Raw genomic sequence first — 26,240 nt, 5'->3', positions numbered from 1 at the left:
GTTTGTTCTTTCTTGGGAGGATGAAGGGGAGAGGAAGGGGTATGCGCAAGGGAGGAGGAATGTGCCTCAAGCCAGGATGCCTCTCACGGAAGTCATGAAAGAATTCCAGATACTAGCTTTGATTAGCTCTCTGTGCCAAACAAACAGGTTCTAGGGGAATCTTTTCTAATATTGCCCCAAAGCTAGGTTATTTCCTAGTCTGGCCCCCAAAAAGTCTTAACGACAGTGTGGCTTTAGGGTAAAATTTAGCTGAAAATCATCAGTCTTCAACATGGCCCTGGCAAAGGCCTCACCGGGAAAGCATGGCAGGGGGGAGAGTGCACAGCATTGGAGTCAGACAGCCTAGGATGTGAATCCCCGTTGAACTACTTGCTAGCTGTGACATTCAGGAAATTAACTCCCCTGAGCTTCACGTGTTTTCATCTATAAGCTGGGGTTGATATCTACACAGTTGCTCTGAAATATAAAAATAAAAATATGTCAAGTGCCTCCTTGATATAAAGTAAGTGCTCAGAAAAATGGTAGCTATTATTACTAATAACCTAAGGGAAGCCTAGGGGAAATTCAGCAGGAAACCAAGCACTCCAGGCCAAGAAGGAACCGAAATAGCCCCGACCCGGCTCCACCCACCGCGATCAGGATCAGCCAGAGCATGTCGTGCCAGAGCTGGAGAAGCAGGAAGGGGCCACCCTGCCCTCCCCGGACCCGAAGCCAGTGGGACTGTCAGTACCAGAGCCGGAGACTGGGCCGAGCTGAGGTGGGGAGGGGGTTGTTTTGCTTCAGCAAAGGGTGAGGACTGCCCTCGGCCTTCAGCAGGGGAAGGAAGAGGGACAGCCACGTAACAAAAGCTCAAGGCCAACCCCCAGTAGGCCCCGGGGCCGGACGGGGAAGTGAGCCCTTCGGCCGGCTCCGCGGGAGTCAGCTGACCTGCGGTCGCGGCCGCGCGCCCTCCCCGCCCCGGCCCGGCCGACCCCGCACCCCTGCGACCCCGCGCGCAGCTTGCCGGGGGCTGGGGGTGTGAGGGTCCGCGCGGCACGAGCCTCCCCCGCAGCCAATCAGCGGCCTCTTCCGCTCGGCCTCCCCCGGAGGGTTTGGGCAGCGGGGCCGCGAGCTCTCCCGAGGCGGCCTTCGCGCACGCGGTGTGCCCCTTGTGAAAGGAATATTCACATTTCCAGCGCGGCCTCTGCCAGGGAGCGCACCTCTTAAAGACAGGCCGGCTGCCCAAGGCTCGCCGTGACCACACTGTGCCGGCTCTGTTCTGGAGTTTTCAGAGCATCCACCAAGGCTGCCCCGGGCGCCGGGAAAACAGTGCGCCTTTTCTTCCCTCCAAAACCAGCCCACCTGCGACCCTAGGCGACCTCATCCCCTCCAGCTGCTCGCGGACTGCACACACCCGCCCCGTACTTCAGCGTCCCGGCCCAGGTGGGAGGAGGGGAAGGGAAGGCGGTATTTGCAAGTACTCTGAAGTGTTTACCGTTTCCGAAGCTCTGGCCCTCGGGCCTAAATCCACCCAGTTCCTTTTCACAGAAAAGGAACACTTGATCCCGCCCCTACTAGGTGCCTGGAACCTGACTTGTCCTGTCCCTTAAGCCTCGCGATCCGACCCCCTGTAGAGGGAGTATCGTTATCCTGGTTCTGGAAACAAGGAAACCAAGTTTCTGAGAGATTGAGAATTGTAAAACTACCGAAGGCCCAGTTTGCAACGAGGCCAAAATTTTTTTCTAAGTGACTGGGCTTCATACCAGGACACCAGTTTGTGTCTAGACTCACGCCCCCTTGGGTTCCCTTGTTTGCTTGGGAGAGCAAACAGCAAGGGCCATAGATATTCCGTAGAGCAAAGCCTTAACAGGCCCTTTTACCCTGTAGGAGCAGTCAGTCCGCTGTAGAGACGACCTGCCAACTCCCCTTTCAGGTCTTAGATTGGAGAGCACCTTCCTCGACCCCACAAGCCTGGGTCAGCTGCCACTTCTAGCACCTCTCTATCCCTCTTTTGGTGGTCCTTATGACCACCTGTTGCAATTTCCTCAGCTAGCTCCCTCCGTAGATGGAGGGAAGCTACCTGAGTGTCTTGACTGTAAGCCCAGCATTTAGCTGGAATTGCCATGCATGGTCCAGCTCCCAGGCTGCAAGTGTGCTGCGGGAACAACATTTGAAAAGCACTGAACCAGGGGCGCCTGGGTGGCTCAGTCTGTTAAGCGTCAGGCTTGGGCTCCCGTCATGATCTCACAGTTTGTGAGTCCGAGCCCCGCATCTGGCTCTGTGCTGACAGCTCAGAGTTTAGAGCCTGCTTTGGATTCTGTGTCTCCCTCTCTCTCTCTGCCCCTTCCCTGCTCTCACTGTGTCTCTCTCTGTCTCTATGTCTCTCTCTCTCTCTCAAAAATAAGTAAACATTAAAAAAAGAGGAAGAAGAAAAGCACTGGAGTTCAGAAGTTATAAGGTAAGAAGGGAAACTGGAGACAACTATAAAAAATTGGCTTTTAGTAATCACAACAATAACAATAGCGATGGCTATCATTTACTACTACAATGTAGCAGACATTGTTCTGGGTGCTGTAGTGCAGGACTCCTCAAAACTCAAATGTGATTTCTGGGGATCTTGTTAACTGGGAGATTCTGATCAGTCATCTGGGGTGGGGCCTGAAACTCTGCATTTCTAACAAGCTCCCCTGTGATGGTGCATGAATCATACTTTGTATAGAAATGCTTTGGTATATCAACTTATTTTATCCTCTCTAAAGCGTTATGAAGTAGGTATCACTATTTCTGTTTTACACACAAGGAAGCTGAGAGGCTAAGCACCTATGAAGGTCAAAGAAAGAAACTGCAGGGCAATGAGGGAGGGGGGAATGGTACGAGCAGGTGCACTTACAGAAGAAACACAATTCTAGGCCCAGGAAACTGTATTTACAAAAGCCTGGCATGCAGGGAACGTGGACGGGGGCTGCAGCAACAGCTGTGTCACCCATTAGGCACCGTGTGTGTGCATAGTACTTAGGAGCTTTCCAAAGGCCCCAAATGTTTGAGACCCGCAAAAACCATATTGGCACCTACATACGAAAACTGAATGCTTAAATTAATCATTTCAACATTCAAATCATTAAAAAGCCTTTCAAAATTTTTACATTAAAAAAAGTCATGTTTAGTGAAGGATACGGGTGTATTTTAATACATTTGATAAAAATGGAGTAGGGCCTCCCAAGCCTGGGGCCTGCTAGGGACAAGATGAGCGCTGGCCACATTGGGTTTGGATGTAATGCTGAGGGCAGCTGGGAACCACTCTGATAGAAGGAGGAAAATGTTCTCTGTGGCTACAGTGAAGAGAATGGATTGGAGGGAGGCCAGACTGGAGGCCCAGTGGCTGGAGACCAGATAGGCGTTTATAGACTTCCAGTCTGCAAGACAATCTCTCCTCAGTGCCAAGATTAGCGTAAAATGATAGCATTATACAACCCAATTATTGTTTGATTTCTCCAGCCCCTATCTGACTCAGCATTCCAGATTTACTTAAGACGTGGGGACAAGGGTTTTGCCAAATCCTTTCTCATTAAGGCTGGTGATGTTACAGTCTAGGGGAGGTATGTTTAAGAGCACACACTCGAGTCAGATAGCTGTGAGTGGGAACCTCAGCCCTGCTACTTGCTAGCTGTGTGACTTTGCATAAGTGATTTAACTTCTCAGAGCCTCAGATTCCTTATTGGGCATAATTCATTCCTCATGGAATTTAAACTACATGTACAGTGCCTCCCACAGGATAGGTACTTATAAACAAATGGTAGCTGTTATCACATATGTGCCATTATTCTGAGACCTTGCTGGGTTTTCTTCAGGAGGGAACAGAGGGTGGGGTAAATAATTTAATCTTTTCATCCATTTTCTGAGGTAGAATTTATTATTCCCATTTTGCAGATAAGGCAACAGGGGCTCAGAGATTAGAGAGCTCAGTGAACTAGGGGCAGAAAGTGGGAAAGTGCAAGAGCTGGAATGTTGTTTTATTTTTACCTCGTTTCGTGCAGTCTCTCCAGCAGTCAACATCTGCTGCTTCCACCGCCCTTTGACCGGTCCAGAACCTGTTTCCCTTAGTCATGGCATGAATCTGTCATGCTGGCCAAAGCCACACCACTGAACACTCTTCTCGGGCTCCACCAACCTCCATTTCCCTTCTTCCCCAACCTTACCTAACCTCCTTACTACCTCCCCCTACCCCCTCGTACCACCCCACCCCCAATTTTACAGCTTCTGGATTTCCCTTATTAAAGAGACAGCTTGTCTCTCTGAGAATCACAGACAGAACCGCCCTAGACTGGGATGCCTTCCAGAGTACCTCCCTTTAAAGGGAGTAGATAAGTAGGTCACATCAGGATGGTAGGGGAGGAGGCGTACTTCTAATGGGAAGGAGGAAAAATACTGCAGATCACGTGGAGAATGGAAAACAAAATAACAGGGCTCCTCTGTCTCTCTGATTCTCTCTATCTCACAATCTCAGTGGCAGCCCCCTGCTGGCCGCTATTACTGTGAAAAGCATGTGGAGACCCCGCAGGCCATACTGAACTCTTGAGGTTTGGGAGGCCACTGGAAATTGCAGTGAGCAGAAGGCGGTCTCCCCTTGGTTCCTCTCCATCCCACCCTGCCTCCTCTTGAAGCTACCCCACAACCACCGGGGTATGGAGAAGGAGATGGCTCAGCTTTGACAGAGGATTTGGAACTTCTGTCCAATTCCGGCTCCTCAAGGGCCTGAAAGCACAGAGCTCTGCAGCTTGGAGGTTCCGCGGGACTGGGATGGCACTGGCTTTGCTGTGGTTGCTGGGAGTAGCCCAGGATCTGGTTCACAGAGATTCTGCTGCAACCAGGACAAGTCACAGGCCTTGCGAGATTTCTGCTCCCCACTCCCAACCCAAACTCTGTCAGAGGCAGTTCGCAACAAGGGAGGTGGATGAACATTAAATGACATAGATTGCTGTGAAAACCAGAGAGAGAGAGAGACAGGGCGAGACAGGGCGAGGCATTAAAGGTCCAACACTGCCAGCCCCACCCTGCCCAGCTATCCCTGGGGACTGAGCCATGCTTGAATCCTAACACTGGGCGGTCGCATTTCTAGGAAACTGCGGGTGAAGGTGGGGGGTGTGGCAGGGAAAGTCCCGGCTGCATGAATGACACCGGCCCCACTGTGTACAGATATGGACTGAAAATGTGTATTCAGGCAGAAGATGGGTCCCTGGACTCTGTGCCTACGGCACAAGGCAAGCACACAAAACCAAAGAGCAAAGCCTGATTCTTGGACCTGGGGGTAAACAGTCCCAGTTCCCTGGATGGGGCTTTGGAAACAGAATTCGCCTCTGGAGAGGCCGAGGGTTTTCCATTCTCTTGGCGTGGAGCCTGGTGGACTTCCAGCTCTGAGGCTCACTGCTTTAGGACACTGGTTAGGCTTTGTGTAGAGATGCTCTGGATTGCAGGATGCAACTCCCACCTGGCTGGTGCCCCCTGCCCTCCTTACTCCCATCCTAAGGTCCCGGACAGACTATTCGGGAGTGCTATATTCCTGTGCTCTTTTCCCTCCACCCCTATAGACACAGAGTACCTCCCTCCCCCCACTCCAGGTATCTGTGCCCTGTGGGAAAGTCCCACCCTTGCCTACGATTGCTCTTCTCGTGAAGCAGGGCTCGGTGACAGGACGGAGACATCCATCTTCACCTGAGCCCTTCATTATGCTTAACCTCCCTAGGCTTGTCTAACACCCTCTTTCCCAGGCTGGGGTAATCCCAAACCATCTCTCATCAGAGTGGGTATAAATCCCTACAGGTATGTGGCAGGCAAGTAGCAGCAGTGACAGTGTGGTTGGTGGTGCCCGTACTGAAACAGGAAGTTTGGACTTGTGAGACTTAGGTTCTTTGTGCTCTCACAAAGTGACTGGCAGCTCCTCGTCCCCGACATCTGATCCAGCTGGGGTCTCTTGCTTTGCCAGCATTCCTGCCTTACTCCAGGTCCAGCTTGAGTGCTACTCCTTGGCTTCTCTAGGATCATGTGGGAGAAAGGAGGTCAGGCTTGGAGCCTCCATACCAACCCCCCACGTCAGTCAGCAATGTACCTGGGCAGTGGGCAGTGGTTTTGAAACTTCAGAGTACATCAAAATTATCAAGGGACTGGTTAAAATACAGATGGCTGGGCCCCTCCCCAGGGTTTCTGATTTAGTATGTCTGGAGTAGGAACTGAGAATTTGCATTTCTAAAAGGTTCCCAAGTGACGGGATACTGTTGCTCCAGCGGCCACATTTGAAAACCACTGAGCTAGAGTATAGCAAAAAGAAAACCTACGTCTGAGTCCTAGCCCTGCCACTTTCCTGCTCTGTGATGGTGTACTTGACCTTTCTGAGCTTCATTTCTTTTTCCAATGAAGGTGGAGTAAGGACCACAGCATGGTTGGGAGGATTAGAACATTTGGAAGGGCCTTTCACTGTGATGGCAAATTGAGTTATGAATTAGTCAACAAATACATTTTGAGTATTGTGTTGTCCATTGGATACTCTGCCCAATGTCATGGCTGACTTTGGGCAGATCATACGTGAGGATTCTAAGACCTACTTAAACATCACACAACTCTGTGACTCCGTTTTCTCTTCTATGAAACAAGACCTGTGGTCTGCTAGACTAAAGGCCCCTCCAAGTCCCATTTGGAAGTTCAGCTCTGGGAGGGGCCTTAGGTCTTGGGAGGCACAGCCACGTTTCTTTTCCTTGCTCACCCCTTTCCAGGACATCCACTTGAGAGCTCAGGTGCTTCTGCAAAGAACATTGATCACTAGAGTCACTGGTCAGTTCCTCCTCGAGGGGAATAACGTGGTCTTCACTGTCCATCATGATCTGGTTCCAACCCACTTTTATAATCATATTCCCCACTGTTATTCTTCTATTCACTTTATAGCCTACACAAATTGGACTACTCATCCTTCCCCAGATACGCCCTGTGATGTCCTGCTTGCAGCTTCTGTTCACACTAGAATATCCTCCACTTGTCAGAGTCCTATTCCTCCTTCAAAGTTTACCCAATGACTACCTCCTCCAACAAGTTGTCCCAAATCCTTCCACCGTCTGTCTGTCTGTCTCTTTAGCTATCATCTATATATCTGTCTCTCTACTTAATACAAATGATTTTATATTTTTCTTTAGGTGATAGAGGACAAGTTACTGAAGTTGTCAGGTACAAGATCTGACTAAATCAGGATGCAACCACCTCACCCCTTCCTACTTGCCTCTGATGTTTTTCCTCCCAAGGGGCTGTGTAGAAACTCGGAGGTCTGTGGGTGTGTCCTTGGATTTCACATTCCTGAAGTCTGTTCTTGGAGCATACTGAGATATAAAAAACCAGAGTTGCTACTATGTAGAACTTTTAAAAAGTGGAACAGGGCCACTTAAAAGGAGATGCCTACTTACACAAAGATAAGTCAGCTGTTTATTTTCTATGGCAATCAGAGTCGGGAATAAATATATATGTGTGTATATATCTGCTGTGGTTCATATTCACAGATCTACTCATTTGCATATAGCCACATCTGCTTCTCTAATTTTCTTTTTTAAACTACAGGGTTTTTTTTTCTATTCTAAATATAATATATGCGTCGGTAAAAATGTTTAAAGGAAATAAAAAGTAAAAATAAAGTAAAAGAAGAAAGTAAGTCATTCATAACCCATAAATAACCGGTATTAACATTTTGATGTATTTCTTGGGAATGGTTTTCTTGCACATATTTACTCTATATGATTTTTAAAGGAAGTTGGGATAAAATGTTTATACTCTTCTGTATCCTACTTTTTTGATTTATATGATTAGCATTTTGGTATTCCTTTAAATATTCTTCCCTAACATTGAAAAAAATTATTTCACGATATCCACTAACAGATGTACCAAAATTTATTTAACCATTCTTTCATTGTTGGATACTCTTTTTTGCTATAAACAGTATTTTAGTGAACATCCTTACATATCTGATTATTTTCTTAGGCTGATTCTAGAAGTGGGATTACTGGGTCATTTTTTTTTTTTTAAGATTTTATTTTTTTAAGTAATCTCTACACCCAACATGGGGCTCGAATTCACAACCTGGAAATCGAGAGCCACACACTCCACCCACTGAGCCAGCCAGGTGCCCCATACTGGGTCATTTTTAAGTCTCTTGATATATACTACCAAACTGTTGTCTGGAATTTCAATTTGAAAATACTCCAGAATACTTTACCTATAGTCCCCCCTTCTATTCATAAGTAATTTTTACCTCCACTCCCAGTGCATTCTATCCCTTGTTGTACTTAACCCTTACTACACTGAATTTGCATTCAGTGTGTACCAGTCTTCATTCCCTTACGAAGAGACCATCTTTGACCATCTTTGTATCTCCCTCAACATCCCGCACAGGTGGAAGAAAGAGGCCAGAGGACTGAATCTCCTTAGGTGAATCTATAAGCAGAAGAAGAGCTCCATTTTAGGAAGGAGCAAGGAGAGTGGCTTGAACTCCATACTCAGCGGTGGGGTTGCAACACAGGTTGAAGGAGAAGAAAAGGGATTGTCTTCCACCCTTTATTCATCCAGATCTCAGAGGAGGGGGTAAAAGATGGGAAATTAGTCCAGTCTAGAGCCTGGAAAAGGAGTCACCTTAGCTGTCTGGCAGGGCTGCTACTAAGGGCTGGGAGAAGGGCAGAAGCTTGGAGGCCACAGCTTCAGGTTGTGGAAGGAGAGGCACCAGTACCAGCCATCCCACTGTCAAGGTGTTGACCATGGGGACACACCTGCAACACTGATGATAGAGGCTTAATGTTTTTTAGATTGGAGTTTCCCAAATTTCAGTTGTACCTTGTTTGCTATCTCGATCTTTTAGTGACAAGAAAGAAGCAATATGCACAGACACACACCTGTGTTTCATTTCATCCAGACCAGCCACACTTCTGAACAGTGAAGACAGGTACAATTATTAAAATATTCAGGGTGTGCCCATGACACTCATAAAGTCTGAATAAGAACTTAAAACGTATCATGCCACTTACTTTAGCCTCATCCTGAGCAATAAAAATTTAGAAATCACAGATTTGATGGATTAGTTACCCTTTTTTTGTAATACACACTATAACTATAAAGATAGCCATTACAATAAAAAACTGTTAGCCATTGGTATTCCCTTTACTAACCATTGGTGGTAACTGTACCACATTTTGGGGACATACTATTTTAATTGAACATTTTCTTTATATTATAGTCATCTGTTTTTCTTCCACTTAAACTTTCTAAGGCCAGGTATCATGTTTTTGTTTTTGTTTTTGTTTTTGGTGCTTCATACAGTGTTGAAGCTCAATAAATATTTGTTCTTCCTTTGGTTTGTTTTGGTAATGGGATAGTGATGAATAGGAATTAATTTATATACTTAGCACAAATGAAGTCTCCAAGATCAGGATTATAAAGGGGAGATCAATATTTATATGGTAAAGAGAGTTGCCCTGGTTTGAATACTGTGGCATTATTATTTGGACTTGGGCTTTAACGTGTTCAGGGTAGAACACAGTACATCATACACATACTATCTAGCTGTCTTTCCAGGGGTAAATAATACATTTGTAAGTTTAAGAATTAGTCTTGGAGCTATAAAACAGAATAACACTATTTAGCTCATGCAGGAATTCAACCCACTATAATAACCTCATGAAATAAGAAAACTTTTCCATACCTAGCAAGCACAGAGTGAAATATATAGTTATTGATTAGTAAATATTTGTTAAATGAAGAGATGAAATGTCTTAGCTATAGTCAATATGTCTTTACCACCCCTGGAAAACCATTCTCAGAAACAGAGGAACTAATATTATTCAGTACATAATATTCTAGGGTCTTTATATATGTCTTTCCTCTGGATTTCATGTGGCAACACCATGTGAGGAGAGGGTAAAATCATGCTACTAGGGGACAGACATTTCCACCTGTCATGAACCAAGACTTGCCTTCTCAGAAGACCACAGTGACTATTTCCTCATTGGATCCAGAGGGCTAGACAGGAAGATGTAGAAACTCAATGGATGACCTTCTGGCCAACCAAATAAATAAACTACCAAAGGAAAATGTGAATAAGATGCCAGAATAAAAGACTATATTGGGAGAGAGAGAGAATAACTCTAATAAAGAAGAGAAGGGTACTCTAACACTTTAGTCCATAGTTCTGCCTACCTCTTTCTTTCTGAACCTTTCTTCCAAATGTAGTGTCCTTAGCCTATAACTCAGGATTATTTAACTCATCAGCACATAAGAAACTTTTTCTTCAGGGACTGGAAATGAGCAGTACCATTTCCTTAGCTACTAAATATCCAATGGAGGCAAGAACTAGAGGAAGAAAAAAGAAAATACACTGTAGGGTCAGAAGACCTGGGTTGTCCAGAAGTCCTGACTCTGCCATGGTCTGGTAGAGTGACCCTCTGCCTATTAGTGATTCCCCTTTAATTCATGGCTCCCTTAAGTTATTCACTTACAACTATTTTCCATGCAATTACTGTTTATCAAGCACCGCCCTGGGCACTAGGGATAGAGCAATGAAAGAAACAGACTCTAATGGAGTTTATGTTCTAATGAGATTGATTAGATTGGATAAGTAATCAAATGAACAATGTAACTTCAAATAGTGAGCAGTGCTATGGAAGAATGAAAACAAATGATGAAGACAAAATGAAAGGAGGGTTCCTCTACAGAGGGCAAAGGTCTCCCTGAGTCAGTAGCATTTGAGCTGAGATCTGAATGTACTAGAAGGAGCCAGCCCAGGGAAAGAATATTCCAGGCAGAAGGACCATCAAGCCCCGAGTTGGGACCATGTTTGGGGCTGTATGACAATCAAGGAAAACGACACTATTTTGTAGTTCTAGTAGACCAATGGTTTTGACACACTACCCCAAGTGATTCTACAACTTCCTTGGTTGTATCTCAGGGGTGGAGGGACAGAGGGCAGAAGTTCTGCCAGGCCCCCATCATGCTGCCCAACACACATAGCAGCTCCTTTTTCATCTGAAGCATACACTGGGGTGTTGAAGATTTGCTTGAAGAACAGATACCATGATCAAAAATCCTTGGTCTCAAAAGTCCTTCTCCACCCTGTAATTGTCCAGCTCTAGGAAAATTTATTATGCAACCTCTGTGATCCCTACAGAAAGGCTGGCTTTATTCAATAAAGTTGGAGAGTGCCAGTTCCAGCGACCTGGCTCTCCTCTTACCAGAACATCCCATTCCCTTTCCCTGCAATTGTGGATTAGAGCCTCTGATGCCCTCCAAGCCTGTCCCAGGTAGGGAGGGACACCAGTCTCTGCCTCCTGCTAGCAGATTTTACTGGCTTCCTTTTCTTGCCCTGTCCGAATAAGACACTCTGTCCTCCACAGGAGAGCTTTGTGGAGAAAGCCACGGAGTGGCTCCAGTTTTTTCCAACCTGTAAAATGCAAAGTTGGCCAGCTGCCTCTCTTCTTAACTCTAAAACTCATATCTTTCCTTGCCTCCAGAGAACTGCCAGCAGCTCTCAAATAAGTCTCTACTGTCTTGGGGTTTGGAGGAAAGCGCTGTGCAGAATGTGAAATCATCTTCTGGTAACGCGAATCTAATTAGCTCTTTGACTGACAAGAGGAAGCAGAGGCCAAGAGGGATTTAAACAATCCCTTTCTCACATATTTCAAAACAAGCGAAGAACCAGACAGGGAAACAGAAAGAGAAAAAAAGAGATAAAGCCTAGGGAACATTTGGAGAAGGGGGTAAGAGAGAAAGGGGGGTGAGAGGGAGAATATCAAGTGACCAGAATATTAATCCTTCCTTCCCCCAGCTTTACCTCTGCTCCCCCCATCTCCACCCTCCTTCCTCTCTCCCGGAGAGAACTTACTTGGAGGTCGATGATTTCTCTCTCTGATTCCATCTTGCTGCCCTCAAGTGCCTTCACACACTCTGGTGCTGGTAACAGACTGCGTGGGCAACTCCAGGCTTTGCTGTCTGAGTCTCTACTGCTTTCTTTGGGTGGGAGAGAGCACACAGCTGGCAGGACAGACCTGCTATTCATCCATCTGATGTGGGATGCCTGTCCTGGGCTCAGCCCCTGGGGGAAGTGTACACATGCATACACTTGCGTGCGTGCGTGTGTGCGTGCACACGCATGTGCACTTCAGGAGGTGGCATGTGACACATTGATAGGTGGCCTTTTGAGTTAGTGGTGACAGCATCATTTTCTCTCGTGGCGCCAGTGCCCCTCCAGCCCCAGAGGGGCCATCCGAGGTCAAACTCAGCCTGCTTTGAGTTAGTAGCTTTTCTACCGGCATAGAAACCCTGTGGATTTATCAAGGAAATGGAAAAACAGCCTCAGCATGCTGTCTGACTTCACATTGGTGGAGCTGAATAGGGTCCTCAGTCATCAAGGGTGGGTGGACTCTAGCATATTCCTAAAACTGAGGCTTAGAGACTTCTTTCTCTTGTTCCCTGTAGCGCTAAAAGTTTAAACAAAAAAAATGTAGTTTACTTAATAGGCCCTGAAGCATAAGCCTTACTCTATAAAGTAATTAACAATAAACTTTTATTGACAGGTTGTTTGATGTCCTCATTTTCTCCCTTGATTAGACGGAAAGAGAGCAGGAAAAAGTTATACCTTCAAATTCTGTTTACGCAAGTAGTTGCTTTTTCCCTACTTTTAAAATAAAACTACCAGGAGTGAGTCTTTTTTTGGAAAAGCTTTCTTTCTCTTGTTTACCTTAGAACCTAAAACTCTTCTGGTTTGTTCCTGAAGCTAGTTTTAGACACCAGCTTGTGTATGTGTGGGTGTGGGTATGTCTGTGAGTGTGCATGGTAGGGGCAGTGTTAAATTGGAGTAATCCAGTTCAAGTTTAAAGGGAGTGAGGAGAGTAACAGAGTCAGAAATTTACTCTCACCACACTTAAATGTGCTGCCAAAGGGGTGGAAGGGGGCAATTCTTTATTTCTATTTTTTTTTAATGTTTACTTATTTTTGAGACAGAGAGAGACAGAGCATGAATGGGGGAGGGGCAGAAAGAGAGGGAGACAGAGTCCAAAGCAGGCTCCAGGCTCTGAGCTGTCAGCACAGAGCCCGACGCGGGGCTCGAACTCACAGACTGTGAGATCATGACCTGAGCTGAAGTTGGGCGCTCAACCTACTGAGCCACCCAGGCGCCCCTCTTTATTTCTATTAATGATGTAATGTCTTTATAAGTCCCCATCCTGCTAGACATGAGGTGAGTGGTCAATGGAATGAGGATCATATATCCATCTAATCTGATAAATGCAGTGGGATTTAATTTAAATGGTAAATGGTCTAGTTTAGATAGAATGTTTAGCCTTTCCAATTTCCACCCATCCCCCAGAGATGACATCTAGGTGTGTGGGAGAGGGGCATGGTTTATTATTTATTTATTTATTTATTTAATTTTATAAGATGTCTTATTTATTTCTGAGAGAGTGCAAGCAGGGGAGGGGAAGAGAGAGAGGGAGACAGAGGGTCCCAAGTGGGCTCTGCGCTGATAGCAGTGAGCCCAATGGGGGGCTCGAACTCACAAACTGCGAGATCATGACCTGAGCCGAAGTCAGATGCTCACGACTGAGCCATCCAGGCGCCCTGGGGCACAGTTTATAAATACTTGGAAGTAGAAGAGTGATGGTTCTTCGACGTATCCTGGAGCTTCTGCTACTTTCTGCTATGGTGGGGCTGGGCTGCCCTCTGAGTTGGTGACTACAGAAGAGAGACGGCCTATTTCTGGGCCTCCTGCTGGTGTTGGTGGCTAATGTCTGTGACAAGGATAACTCATGGTCCATCCTCTCTCTGCTCTTAAAGACCCAGTGGGCTCCCTTGTTGACTTTGCCCTCTCTCAGCTCTCGTGGTGACGTGGACCATCCTGAGACCTGCTATGACTCACATGTGCTCCCGTCCCAGTGGTACCAGCTCAGTGGTCCACCCCTCCAAGATGATCTCCAAACGCTCCTCCTACCAGACACTTGGCTACCACTCCACTTCTCCCTTGGGTACATGGGAACTGAGAGCTGCTGTCTGTCACTGGAGAGAGGCAAGCTCAGCCCCCTTCTGGTAAAGACTTTGTTTTGATGTGGCTGCTCCAGCTGGTGCCGGAATAGCTTTTAAGGTAATCTCTTTCTAGACTCCAAACCAGGAGTGAGAGATGGAGCCAACTCCTCAGCATTCCTTCAAAGATCTGCTGTGATATCCATAACTCCCATCCCCCATAAGTACACAGTGTGACCACTGCTATTCCGAGCACTTTAACACACCCTCACTTACTTACTTCCAATAACAATTCCACAAGGTTGAATCGTAACACATTATCCGTGTGTCACAGGTGAGGAAACAGAAGCACAAAGAATTTGCCCAAGGTTGAACCAAGATTCAACTCTGAGACTCAAATCCTAATTAGCGTTCCGAGTCCGTGTTTTTATCTGTGATTTTGGCTCAGGGAAGAGAAATTGAAACATGTCCGAGTACCTGCTTTCTCTTTCTCTGCTTCAGTTCTTCCCACAATTCCCATAATCTAGGATCCAAAAAGGTTGGCTTTGTCCTCTTTCTCTTTCTGTTTGGTTGGGATGTGCCTTATGTGGAACTCAATGATAATAATTCTAAGAGGAAATAAAGAAATTGAGAAAATTCCCATTCTCAGCAAAACCCAACAAAATTCTCATTCTCAACAAAACACAACAAAATGATCATCTTGCTGGAAAACCTTATTTTGGATGTCAAAATCAAAATATCAACTATTTCTCTTTGCATTCCTGTGTGATGATTCTAATCATCCTTTACATAATATGGATACATCTGGCTAAATAGAGAAAATAATCAGAATGAGAAAATGCCAAACAGAAAAGCACCTGAATATATTCCTACTCCCCACCCCCCAATTTCCTATTGATTTTAAAAGGAAACAGCTATAGTTAGCTATAATAACGCTTTTGGTTTGGTAAGACCTTTCCAAATTTGGACAACCTCATAAGCATCATTTGGAAGTATATTTGGATTTGGAAAGTGGTTTATCTTCTGTGACTCTGGACCAGGGGTGAGTAAACTTTTTCTGTAAAGGGCCAGAGAGCAAATATATTTTAGCTTTGGAGGCCAAATGGTTTCTGTTGCAATTACTCAACTCTGGTATGAGTTGCATGAAAGCAGCCATAGACACGGCTATAAACAAATGAGTATGAATGTGTTCCAATAAAACTTTATTTACAAAAACAGATAGTGGAGCAGATTTGGCCCCACAGGTCATAGTCTGCTGACTTCTGTTCTAGAATATAAATAGAAAGAGAATCTGGTGTTCTAATTACCACAACCATGTCCAGTCTTCCAGACCACGTCTTTTAAACATAATTCCCACTTGAGAGGTAACAGCTAGACTGATGCTGTAAGAATAATATGTTAAACTCTATGGGGATATAAAATCACAAAACACATGCCCTTGCGAGACACAGGGATGGAAAGTTAAGCTTTAGTGAAGTGTGCTCTGACATTTGGCTGTGATACTGAAACTATACCTACATGGAGGCTATCCAATCTAGATGGGAAAGGTTTCTATTTCTCTTTACCTCTAGGGTGACTTTTGCAGTGTGAAGCCCAAGGGGCATTTTTAGGGAAATTGCCTCTTGGGAAGTAGATTTTTTAGAATATGCTTGAACTTACAGATACATAAACACTCAGAGCGACTCAGAAAGTGCACATGGAATGAGTGGCTGACAATGAGATCCTAGGGATGTCTTGTAGGTAGGAGAAACAAAGAGTTGTGCCAGCCTAAGAAGATCCCTTAATGGTTAATCGTAAGGAAAAGCCTAGAGTGAAAACCAGGTGACCTAGGTTTCTCTGTGTGTGCTGAGTCACTGTGTGTTCTTAGGCAAGTCACTTAACTTCTCTGGGTCTTATATTCTCCTTTGTGAAAAGTGAAGCGTCATAGAAGAAGATTCCTAAGATGACTTCAGCTCTTAAAGTCTGTTTGGTAATGTGTGTTTATATTAAATACTTCATGTGTATAACAGAATAACATCTCAGAATCAGGTCTGAATTTTAGTATGTAAAAGCTAACGATCCCTGATGGAGTATTTATGTAATTAGAAAATTTTTAGGAAAAGTCATCCCTATGTGTTACCTCTGCTTGTGAGACCGGGAAGGGCAGACACAAAACAAACAGGATACACAACTGAGAATAAAGGCACACTTCAGAACAGGCTTACCAACTCATTTATGCTCATTTTCACATCCATTTACGCACTTCTAGACTCACTGCTCCAGGAATCCTAAGGCCAGGATGGATGGAAAGGGAAACTTCTGGAGCGTCTATGGAGGGAGCTATCTGGGGACTGATGAGGGGCCCAAGTTGGCCAAATGGTAATTCAGAATTAGATCAGATGACTTTAGCCTTGTCTACTAGAACTTTCTGCAATGATGGAAGTGTTAAAGAACATTTTCATTTTCACTGTTCAGCATAGCAGTGCTTAACCGTTTGTAGGTCTGTAGCACATAAAATGTGGTAGTGTGACTGAAGATCTAAATTTTAACTTTCATTTAGGGGTGCCTGGGGTGGCTCAGTTGGTTAAGCGTCCGACTCAGTTTCGGCTCAGGTCATGATGTTGTGGTTTCATGGGTTCGAGCCCCGCATTGGGCTCTGTGCTGGCAGTGCAGAGACTGCTTGGGATTCTTGTGCTCTCTCTCTCTCTCTCTCTCTCTCTCTCACTGCCCCTCCCCCACTCATGCTGACTCTGTCTCTCTCAAAATAAATAAACTTAAAAATAAATAAATTTTAATTTTCATTTGATTTTAGTAGATTTACATTTAAATAGCTAGCAGCTACCATATTGGACAATGGAGCTCTAGACCAAAATTCAGTACATTTAGAACATTGCTTAGCAATGGCCATCACATTTTAACATTCCCATTCTGGCCACTCATCTCTTGCTAGCTGTTCATTAGGTAAAAGCCTAATTTGACATAAATAGGAACTCGGGGCACATAGCTCTCGTGGGAATGCCCCCATGAGGCCTGGGGATGCTCTTGGCTGTGGTGAGTAAAATTCCCCTTCGTTCTTTTGCATTCAGGGTAGGGGGATTTTAACTGTGACTCACTGAATGATTAATAACAGAGCCTCTTCATGTTGATCTGAACACTTGCCACCTCTCACCTCTGCGATGAAGTTAAAAGGTGCCTGGGACTCTCTCGGTGGCTTGAGGGAGGGTACCAGCTGATCTCTTCTTAGTAGTAGGAGACAGACATCAGTGGTTTTCAAACTTTTTAAAGCAAAGGAACCCCTTTTTAAAATAAACTCTTATGCAGAAGTTCATATAAAGCAGGTTAAAGTGAAGCTGCTTGGATACTGGAGTCCTATCCACTTCTGTCCCACCTGCTGTTCCTCAAGTTATCCCTTAAGGGACCTCTTGGGAACCACCAGTATTCTGGGGCGTGTGGCATAGTTTATAAGCCTCTAAAGGCGTTTGGGTGTGTTAGGGCTAGGCGATCACAAGCCACACGAAATTGCGTGGAGATTTTCAAGTCTTGAAATGACGTGTTAAAAAAAATAAAAGAATAGGAGGTCAAAGATTTAAAAAAACACAGTCAAAATCATAGCCACTTATCCCACTGGCAGATGGGATGCTGGCCACAGGGCCTTTTCAGTGGACAAAGTTTCCTCAGTGACGTCTGAGAGTCACTGCTGCACCATTTCCCAAACAGCACGAAGGACTTTCGGGTAGGGTGGGTGGGGAGGATGAAAGCTGGAAGGTGCCATAGGGGACGGGGCATGAGGACAACACACATCTCTTTTAAGACTAGGAGAGGGGGTGGGGGCAGGAGGCTCTGACAGCACAGTGGTGGGTTCTGAGTAGTGTGAAAATCAGAGCTCAGAGAGGGAACAAACCCTCTGAGATGGTATCAGTCAAACCACTTCAGCTTACAGATGACAGAAGCAGCTTAGGTGAAACTAGAGAAATAGAAACTGAGTTTCCTGGTCACCCCTTTAATCACAACAGTGGGTACGTGTGAGTATGTACATGTGTGTATGACAACTAATATGGGAATAGTTGCTTATAATTTCAAAGTACTCTGTACATATTTTATTTCATTTAACCCTCACAATGACCCAGTTGCAATTTACAGTTGAGGAAACTAAAACCAAAGTGACTTGCCCAAGATCACACAGGTGATGGAGCTAAGACTCAAATCAAGATTTCTTCTTTCCAATTCTTTCTTTTTCCTCCTCATGCTACTTCTTAACATACACCGCAACCCCTGCCACACACACAGACACATCAGTGCAATCTACAATAGATGTCATACACACACACGCTTTTATTTATTTTTGAAATAAATTTTTAATGTTTATTTTTGAGAGAGAGAGAGAGAGAGAGAGAGAGAGAGAAGGAGAGCACAAGTGGGGGAGGGGCAGAGAGAGAAGGGGACAGAGGATCTGAAGCAGGCTCTGCGCTGAAAGCAGCAAGCCTGATGTGGGGCTTGAACTCATGAGATCGTAACTTAAGCTGAAATCTGACGCTTAACGGACTTGAGCCACCCAGGCGCCCCTCACACACACCTTATCTTTATTGCTGCCAGTGCAATAGAGCCGAATAGGTGGTTGATGACAGTAACTCACCATCACCCAAGTAGAGAGACCTGGATTTCACCCCTAGTCCTGCTATACTAGTTGTGTATGTTTTAAAATACAGACTTTATTTTATGGAGGAGTTTTAGGTTCATAGCAAAATTGAGCACACTATACAGAGAGTTCCCATATACCCCAGGCCCTACACATGCACAGCTTCCCCCACTATCAACCTGAAGCCCCAGAACCATACATTTGTTACAGTCAATGAATCCACGTTGATACATCATGATCAGCAGTATCATCACTGCTGTAATACACTGTAGTATACATTAGAATTCACCCTTGGTGTTGTACATTCTATGGGTTTTGATGAGCTGTGTTTTTGAGCAAGTCACTTGGCCTCCTTTTCCCCTGTAAAAATGGGGATCATAGTATCTAATTTATAAAGACCATTGTAAGGATTAAACTAAACCAGATTACAGATGTAAAGCAAATTGCCTGTCTGGCAGAGTGAGAAGATTTCATTAAATGAAACTAATATTGGAGTGCCTGGCTGGCTCTGTCAGTAGAGCATGTAACCGTTCGTCTTGGAGTTGTGAGTTCGAGCCCTATGTTGGATGTAGAGATTACTTAAAAATAAAAATCTTTTGAAAATGGAGATAATATTAAATTTCATTTGAATATCATTAAAAGCCTGGATGTATAAACTTTTTAAGTCTTTCTCTTGTGCTTTCAGCTCAGAGCCTCTAGTCTGGGCCTTCATAATTCCGCCAGAGATAAGTTCTAGAGGTTGGTAAAAGGTATTCATCTGTGAAGATTTTCTGTGCCACTGAGAGGAACTCAAATTATAAGTATGGCTCTTAGGGGAGGAAGAGTTAGGTGAAACAGGGATAAAATGCATGGATATTCACAGAAGGCTCAAGGTGGGCCACAGAACAAAAAGGCTCTGATTTGGAGAAACAATAGAGGAAGAGAAAGTGCAGAAGGGAGAAATCAAAGTGTAAGGCAAGCTGTCGCTTGAGCTACTGTGAATATGATATAAAGAAACCTTTTCAGTGGGAGTTTGTCAAAGAGACCTTTAATACTGTGAACTCTGAAATACGCAAACTGAATTATCCTGTGCATTTAAGTCCTTTTCTTCACACTGCTTACCTTTGGACGCCTCCACAGAGGGTAACAGGGGGCAATTAAAAGGAGCAGAACTCCAGCGTCCCTCATTGTTTCTTTGTACACAAACGGCCCTACTGAAAAGATCTGGGGCTAAATGCTCTCAGTTGCTCCTCTGACAACCAGTTCCTACCCCCTCCCACTGCTTACATTTGGAGTCTGCACAACAGTATTGGTATCACTATTTCCTATACAACTAGTCTGCAAGCCCTTTGAGAACACGGATGGTGGCTTGTACTTCTGAACCTCCCATAGCTGTCAGCCCATGCAGGTGAGCACAGAGTGCATGACCCCAGGCTTCTGAGGGGGCCCTTTCTGCATAGTGTAGTGCTGGGTTCCCCAAACCAAGTCAGATGCCCGAAGAGATTCTTGTTAGAAAAACAGTGGGTAACTCAGACTCAAGTCAGTGGGGCGCACAACTGGAAGTGCAATTTCCTGGGCACTTGTCATAATGCGACATCGACTGTTTTGTGATCTTCAGTGACTCATTTCCTATCTGTAAGCTTGGTTTCCCTCATCTGTAAAATGGGGAGAACAATTTTTATAAAGGAACATGTATTCATTTTTTTCTCATTGAAGAAATAATGTATGTTCACTATGAAACATGTAGAATATACAGAAGAATAAGGGATAAAATAAAAAGAACCTGTAAAACCACCCAAAGATAAACACTTGTTACCATTTTGCTGATTGATTTTCAATCCCTTGTGTGTGTGTGTGTGTGTGTGTTCTCAGAACCAGCTACGTAATTTGCAGGGCCGGTTGCAAAATGAAAATGTAGATCCCTTCGTTCAAAAATTATTACAAATTTTAAGGTGGCAACAGCAGAGCATTAAACCAAGTACAGAGCCCTTCCAAGGCTCTGTGTGACTACACAGTCATATAGCCATGAAGCTGGCTCTTTATACTCCCTCCTCAAATAGTAATTAAGTCATTTATTGAGTGCTTTCTATCAGGTATTTTACTTGAATTACTTCTAATTTAATTCAGCTTGCCTAAAATAAATGTAATTCTTTCCCCACCCCCTCCATTTTGTAGGTAAGACAACCGGGGATCAGAGAGTTGAGTAACTTCCTGAGTTTATACAGCTAGTAAGTAGCAGAGACCATACCCACACCTTAGTCTTTTTGATCACAAGCCCATGCTTTCTCCAACTACAATGCATGGCTCTCATACTAACTTATAAATTCATAAAAGAAATTTAATACAATTGATATTATAATATATATAAAATCTTATACTGCATTATTTTCCATTTTATGTCATGAGTGCTTTTTTCCCTACATGTTAGTCTATTTGGGCTGCTATAAGAAAAAACCACAGACTGGGTAGCTTATGAACAACAGAAATTTATTGCTCACAGTTCTAGAGGCAGGAAGTCTGAGATCAGGATGCCATCAGGGTTGGGTGATGGCCTTTCTTCTGGGTCACAGGCTTCTCTTTGTATCCTCACATGGCAGAAGGGGCTAGAGGCCTTTGTGCTTTTATAAGAGCACTAATGCCATTCATAAGGGCTCCGTCCTCATGAACCAATCACCTCCCAAAGGCTCCATCTACTAATACCATCACTTTTGGGGGTTAGGATTTCAACTTATGAATTTGGTGGGGGACATAAACATGCAAATCATAGACTGTGTTATTAAATATAGAAGAAAAATAGTGGTTATTTGTGAGAAATAGTGAAGTTCCAGATGACAAAGTGCTGAGAATAATTCCATTGCAAGATTATATTAAATATAAAGCACTACTGAGCCAAAGCAGGAACATATGGCCATACTTAACCTGTATCTTCCATCTGATAGACTATAAACTCCTCACTGTCTCTGCTCTGACTGTCCTCCACTTTAAAGAAGATACCTTCGCATATCCCCAACAGCCAAGAAGATTGTTGTCAAATTTTACTTTCTACAATTTGCCAAATGAAAACAATAGAGTTTGTTTTCCAAGCACAAATAATATTATTATATAGAATATAATTTCAGCCTTCCCCTTAGACACATACAACCTCACACACACACACTCAAATATCCTTATAGGGAGTGTGCATTCACCCTCTCCCCCTTGACAATCACTGAGCTACACGTAAAAAGAGCCAGTTCTGAACTTAATCTTAACAACCTTACTTGTATACCACTCCATATTCTGGGAAATTTACTTAATCTCACTAAGCCTCAGTCACCACATCTGTAACATGGAGCTCAAGAGCTACTTCAAACAGTGTAATGAGGAAAGGGCCTAATAGGTAGGTCTTTCTCAGAGCCAGGAATTTCTAAGCCAAGAGCCAACTTTAGGTCACTGCAAATTAGATTTCTTTGGAGGCCTTGATTCCTCAATGAAAACTTCAAAGGTGTGTGGTCCCTGGGATCAGGAACTGGGGAAGGAGTAAGGGCTATCACCGTCCACACTTCCTCCTACATGTCACTTTTTTTTTTCAGGTGAACTGTGGTTAAGAGGAAGACCATGTACAGCCGCCCCCCTGAACTTGGCTGAGCCACCATTTTCCTTCCTCACTCCATTCCATTCCCCACTCCATCACCAGTACTATTTCTCTACATTTCTCAGTCAAAGCATTTGGCCACTTCCTCCCCCATCCTAAGTAAGCCTGCAGTTTTCTAGCACTTTCAAATTTACTCTGAAAACCTTGCAAATAGGAAAGACCCTTATACTTTTCTGCCTTTGATTTCTCCCCCTATTTGAGGTGAACGCCTACTTGAGAAACTGAGAATCCTTGTAATCACAGTGGGTTACATTTCAGTTTTCGTTCTCAATATGATTTTTGAATTATTAACACAGTATAATTTTATTGTAGAGTATTTAGAAACTAGAGACAAGGGAGGAAATACCATCAATAACTTCATGATCTTAACACACTCCTGCATGTAGGCTATTTTAATAATGATGATGTTTTAGGACATCTTTGACTTTCCATTTACTCGTATAAATACTACACTGTTTTTGCACTTAGAATGTCTTTTAAGCTAATGTTCCCTTTTCAGGACACTACTGCTAATTCATGAGCACAGAGCACCATTGACCGCTCTGCCATAGTCTGTCAGAGAGTAACCTCAAATCAGTTTCATTGAAAGAACTGGCCTGCTTATTTTAAACAGTTCTGTTGCCCACTAGGTCCAAGAAGGCCTCTATGAGGAAACTATTTGGACTGGCTGATCTTTGGATAACAATAACTGTGTTTACCCAAATATAGCCTTTCCAGATCTCACCTTTCAAAAGTTCTTTGCAATTTAGGCAAATTCAGAATTATGTCCTTTGTTCAGGGAGGAGGTTACTTAGGGATAAATACATAAAATGCATCTATATATTTAGTAGAACTCTTTGTAGCTTGGTTTAAAATTTCCTGGGCTTGGATATATATTTATATTTGTGTTGAGTCATGACATGGATATGTAAAATGTTAGAGACAAAAATGACTTTAGTGGTGGGGAGGGGGATATGTAGGTGGAAGTTATATCAGAATCGCCTGGAGATAGGCTACATGTGTAACACACAGATCATTAGATTCAAAATGTATAAAGAACTACTATAAATCAACAGGAAGAACACAAACAACCCAGAAAGTAAATGGGCAAAGAATTTCAACAGATGACGCATAGAAAAAAGAAAGTCAGTTGCTATCTATGGAAAAAACAGTCCACTTCATGATAATCAGGACCATGCAACTGAAAACAAAAATGAGATACTATTTCACACACACTGGATTGGCCAAAAGTAAAATGTTTGGCAATAGCAAGTGCTAGTAAAAGATGTAGGAAAAAGAGAACTCTCATACACACCTGATGGAAATTACAAGGTATGTTTTGGAAAATAATTTGGCAATATCTAGAAAAGTTGAAAAGTTGAAAATGTGGACATTTTAAAACCTTGCGTTCTACTTCTAGGTTACACTCCAACCATCCTTTCTTAAATGAAAGCCATCATCTGAACCACAGAACACAGATAATTACTTGAGTAACAATTTTATCAACTCTCCCAAGAACGGTAGGTAGTATCATTCTGGATGCAAGGAGAGAAGTAAATAGTTACATGCAGTGGTTGCATTATGACATTGGAATTTGCCTTGTTAAATCCAACTGAGAAAGATTGCCAGGGAATCTCTCAGACATATTTATAATACCACACTACCAGTAATAATAAAAGATTGGAAATGGCTTGTTCATGTGTAAAGGGATGGTAAATAAATAACAGCATACTTAACAGTATGGAGCTCTATGCAGCAGTTCAGATAAATGAAGCAGGTGTATATAGTTCACATAGATAAATCTTGGAAACAAAAATTTAAAAAAATTGTAGGACATTATAGGGGCGCCTGGGTGGCTGAGTTGGTTGAGTGTCTGACTCATGATTTTGGCTCAGGTCATGATCCCAGGGTTGTGGGATCAAGCCTCACATTGAGCCCTACATCTGGCTCCACACTCAGCATGGAGCTTCCTTAAGATTCTCTCTCCCTCCCTCTGCCCCTCTCCCTCACTCACACTCTTTCTCCTCTCTCTCTCTCTCTCTCTCTAAAAAATGTATATTATAAAGGTATAATTTCATTAACAAATATTTTATAAAATAAACAAATACTATATATAATATATATTATTTATAAGTGCTTATTTTGTAGCAAAAATACAAAGTAGGCTCTAGGTATGTACCAAATTCCTGATAGTGGCCACCTCTAAGTAGAGAGGAAATAAGGCTGGGGAGAGAAGCATAGGGGACTACAATAGTCATTGTGTCTATTCATGGATGTTCTGGCTTTCCTACTATGCACGTGGTAGGATGTACTTCCTTACATGCTTTGAAGTTAGGCATAACCTATAATAGATTGTGAATAGAGTGTTACTTGTAGGTGGAAGATTTAAGAACCAAATGTAGAATTTGCTTTGTTCTTTTTCCTTTTGCTATAGTGATCAGCGACGTTTCAGATTTCGTTGTTTCAGGCTACTTCATCAGCCTGGGTCCTGGAGTGAGGACAATGTGTAAGTTGAAAAGTTGAAAATGTGGACATTTTAAAACCTTGCGTTCTACTTCTAGGTTACACTCCAACCATCCTTTCTTAAATGAGAGCCTTCATCTGAACCACAGAACACAGATAATTACTTGAGTAACAATTTTATCAACTCTCCCAAGAACGGTAGGTAGTATCATTCTGGATGCAAAGAGAGAAGTAAATAGTTACATGCAGTGGTTGCATTATGACATTGGAATCTGCCTTGTTAAATCCAACTGAGAAAGGGTTGAACTGTGTTCAACCCACAGTGAACATGAGGCATGATTGAGAAATAGAGGTTGGTTGTTTTCACCCACTGAAAGTGTGGGATTGTATGTTACTGTGTATAGTTTAGCCCACCCTGACTGGTACAGGGACTTCATCTTTATCTGTAATGTTTTATTCCTTCTTTTTACTTAAAAAAAAATTTTTTTTAGCAGTGATTGATTTTTGAGAGGCAGAGAAAGACAGAGTGCGAACAGGGGAAGGGCAGAGAGAGAGAGGGAGACACAGAATCCGAAGCAGGCTCCAGGCTCTGAGCTGCCAGCACAGAGCCCGACATGGGGCTTGAACTCACAAACTGTGAGATCATGACCTGGGCTGAAGTCGGACGCTTTACCAACTGAGCCATCCAGGCGCCCCTCTTCTTTTTACTTTTAATGTCTAAAGAACATATAACTGTTAATAGTTATTAATTTTGAGTGGAGAGTTTGAGTGTTAATGTTACTCTCATTATTTTTTGGTATTTAAAAGAAAAGTCATCTGGAATGATTTTTCACAAAACATTTGACATGCTGCGGGTAGGGATAATGTAGCAGGAATGTGTATTTTGGTAAACTCCCCAGATGAATTTGATAATGCTTCCCTACCTCTTCTCTGATCCAAAAGGCAATCCCTTCCTTTTATAGGAGGAGAAACTGAGGCCTAGAAATAATAAGTATCTTGCTCTCCACAGCAGTATCAATAATAACCAAATTATGGAAGGAGCCCAAATGTTCATTGACTGATGAATGGATATATGTGGTATATATACACAATGGAATATTACTCAGCCATAAAAAAGAATGAAATCTTGCTATTTTCAATGACATAGATGGAGTTATAATGCATTATGCTAAGCAAAATAAGTCAGAGAAAGATAAATACCATATGATGTCACTCACATGTGGAATTTAAGAAACAAAGCAGATGAATATGGGGCGGGGGGAAGAGAGGCAAATGAGAAAACAGACTCTTAACTACAGAGAACAAACTGATGGTTACCAGAGGGGAGGTGGATGGGGGCATTGGTTAAACGAGTGTTGGGAATTAAGAAGGGCACTGTGATGAGCACTGGGTGTTGTATGTAAGTGTTGAATCACTAAATCCTACACCTGAAACTAATATTACACTGTATAGTAAGTAACTGGAATTTGAATAAAAACTTGAAATAATAAAAAAAGACCAATCTAATGCCATAGCCATTAGGTCTTGCTATAATAATCTTGAATCCAATCCAAGCTTGTTACA

General features: G+C 43.5%; 1 protein-coding gene across 2 annotated transcripts in view; it reads right to left on the bottom strand.

Annotated features, from left to right (window-relative positions):
- Positions 1-12,123, bottom strand: part of NINJ2 (ninjurin 2) — a 78,698-nt gene extending 66,575 nt beyond the window's left edge. The window contains exon 1 of one of the 2 annotated variants that reach the window (XM_045462779.1): positions 11,876-12,123. In XM_045462779.1, coding sequence (XP_045318735.1) covers positions 11,876-12,049 — 174 coding nt within the window. In that variant the 5' untranslated portion in view covers positions 12,050-12,123. Of the gene's footprint in view, positions 1-3,999; positions 4,867-11,875 lie in introns of those variants that run through there. The other variant, XM_045462780.1, reaches the window with a different exon arrangement.
- Between the last annotated feature and the right edge of the window lie 14,117 nt (positions 12,124-26,240).

The sequence above is a fragment of the Leopardus geoffroyi genome, chromosome B4, assembly GCF_018350155.1.
Source record: "Leopardus geoffroyi isolate Oge1 chromosome B4, O.geoffroyi_Oge1_pat1.0, whole genome shotgun sequence".
Classification (NCBI taxonomy): domain Eukaryota; kingdom Metazoa; phylum Chordata; class Mammalia; order Carnivora; family Felidae; genus Leopardus; species Leopardus geoffroyi.
This window is presented reverse-complemented; position numbering and strand designations above follow the sequence as displayed.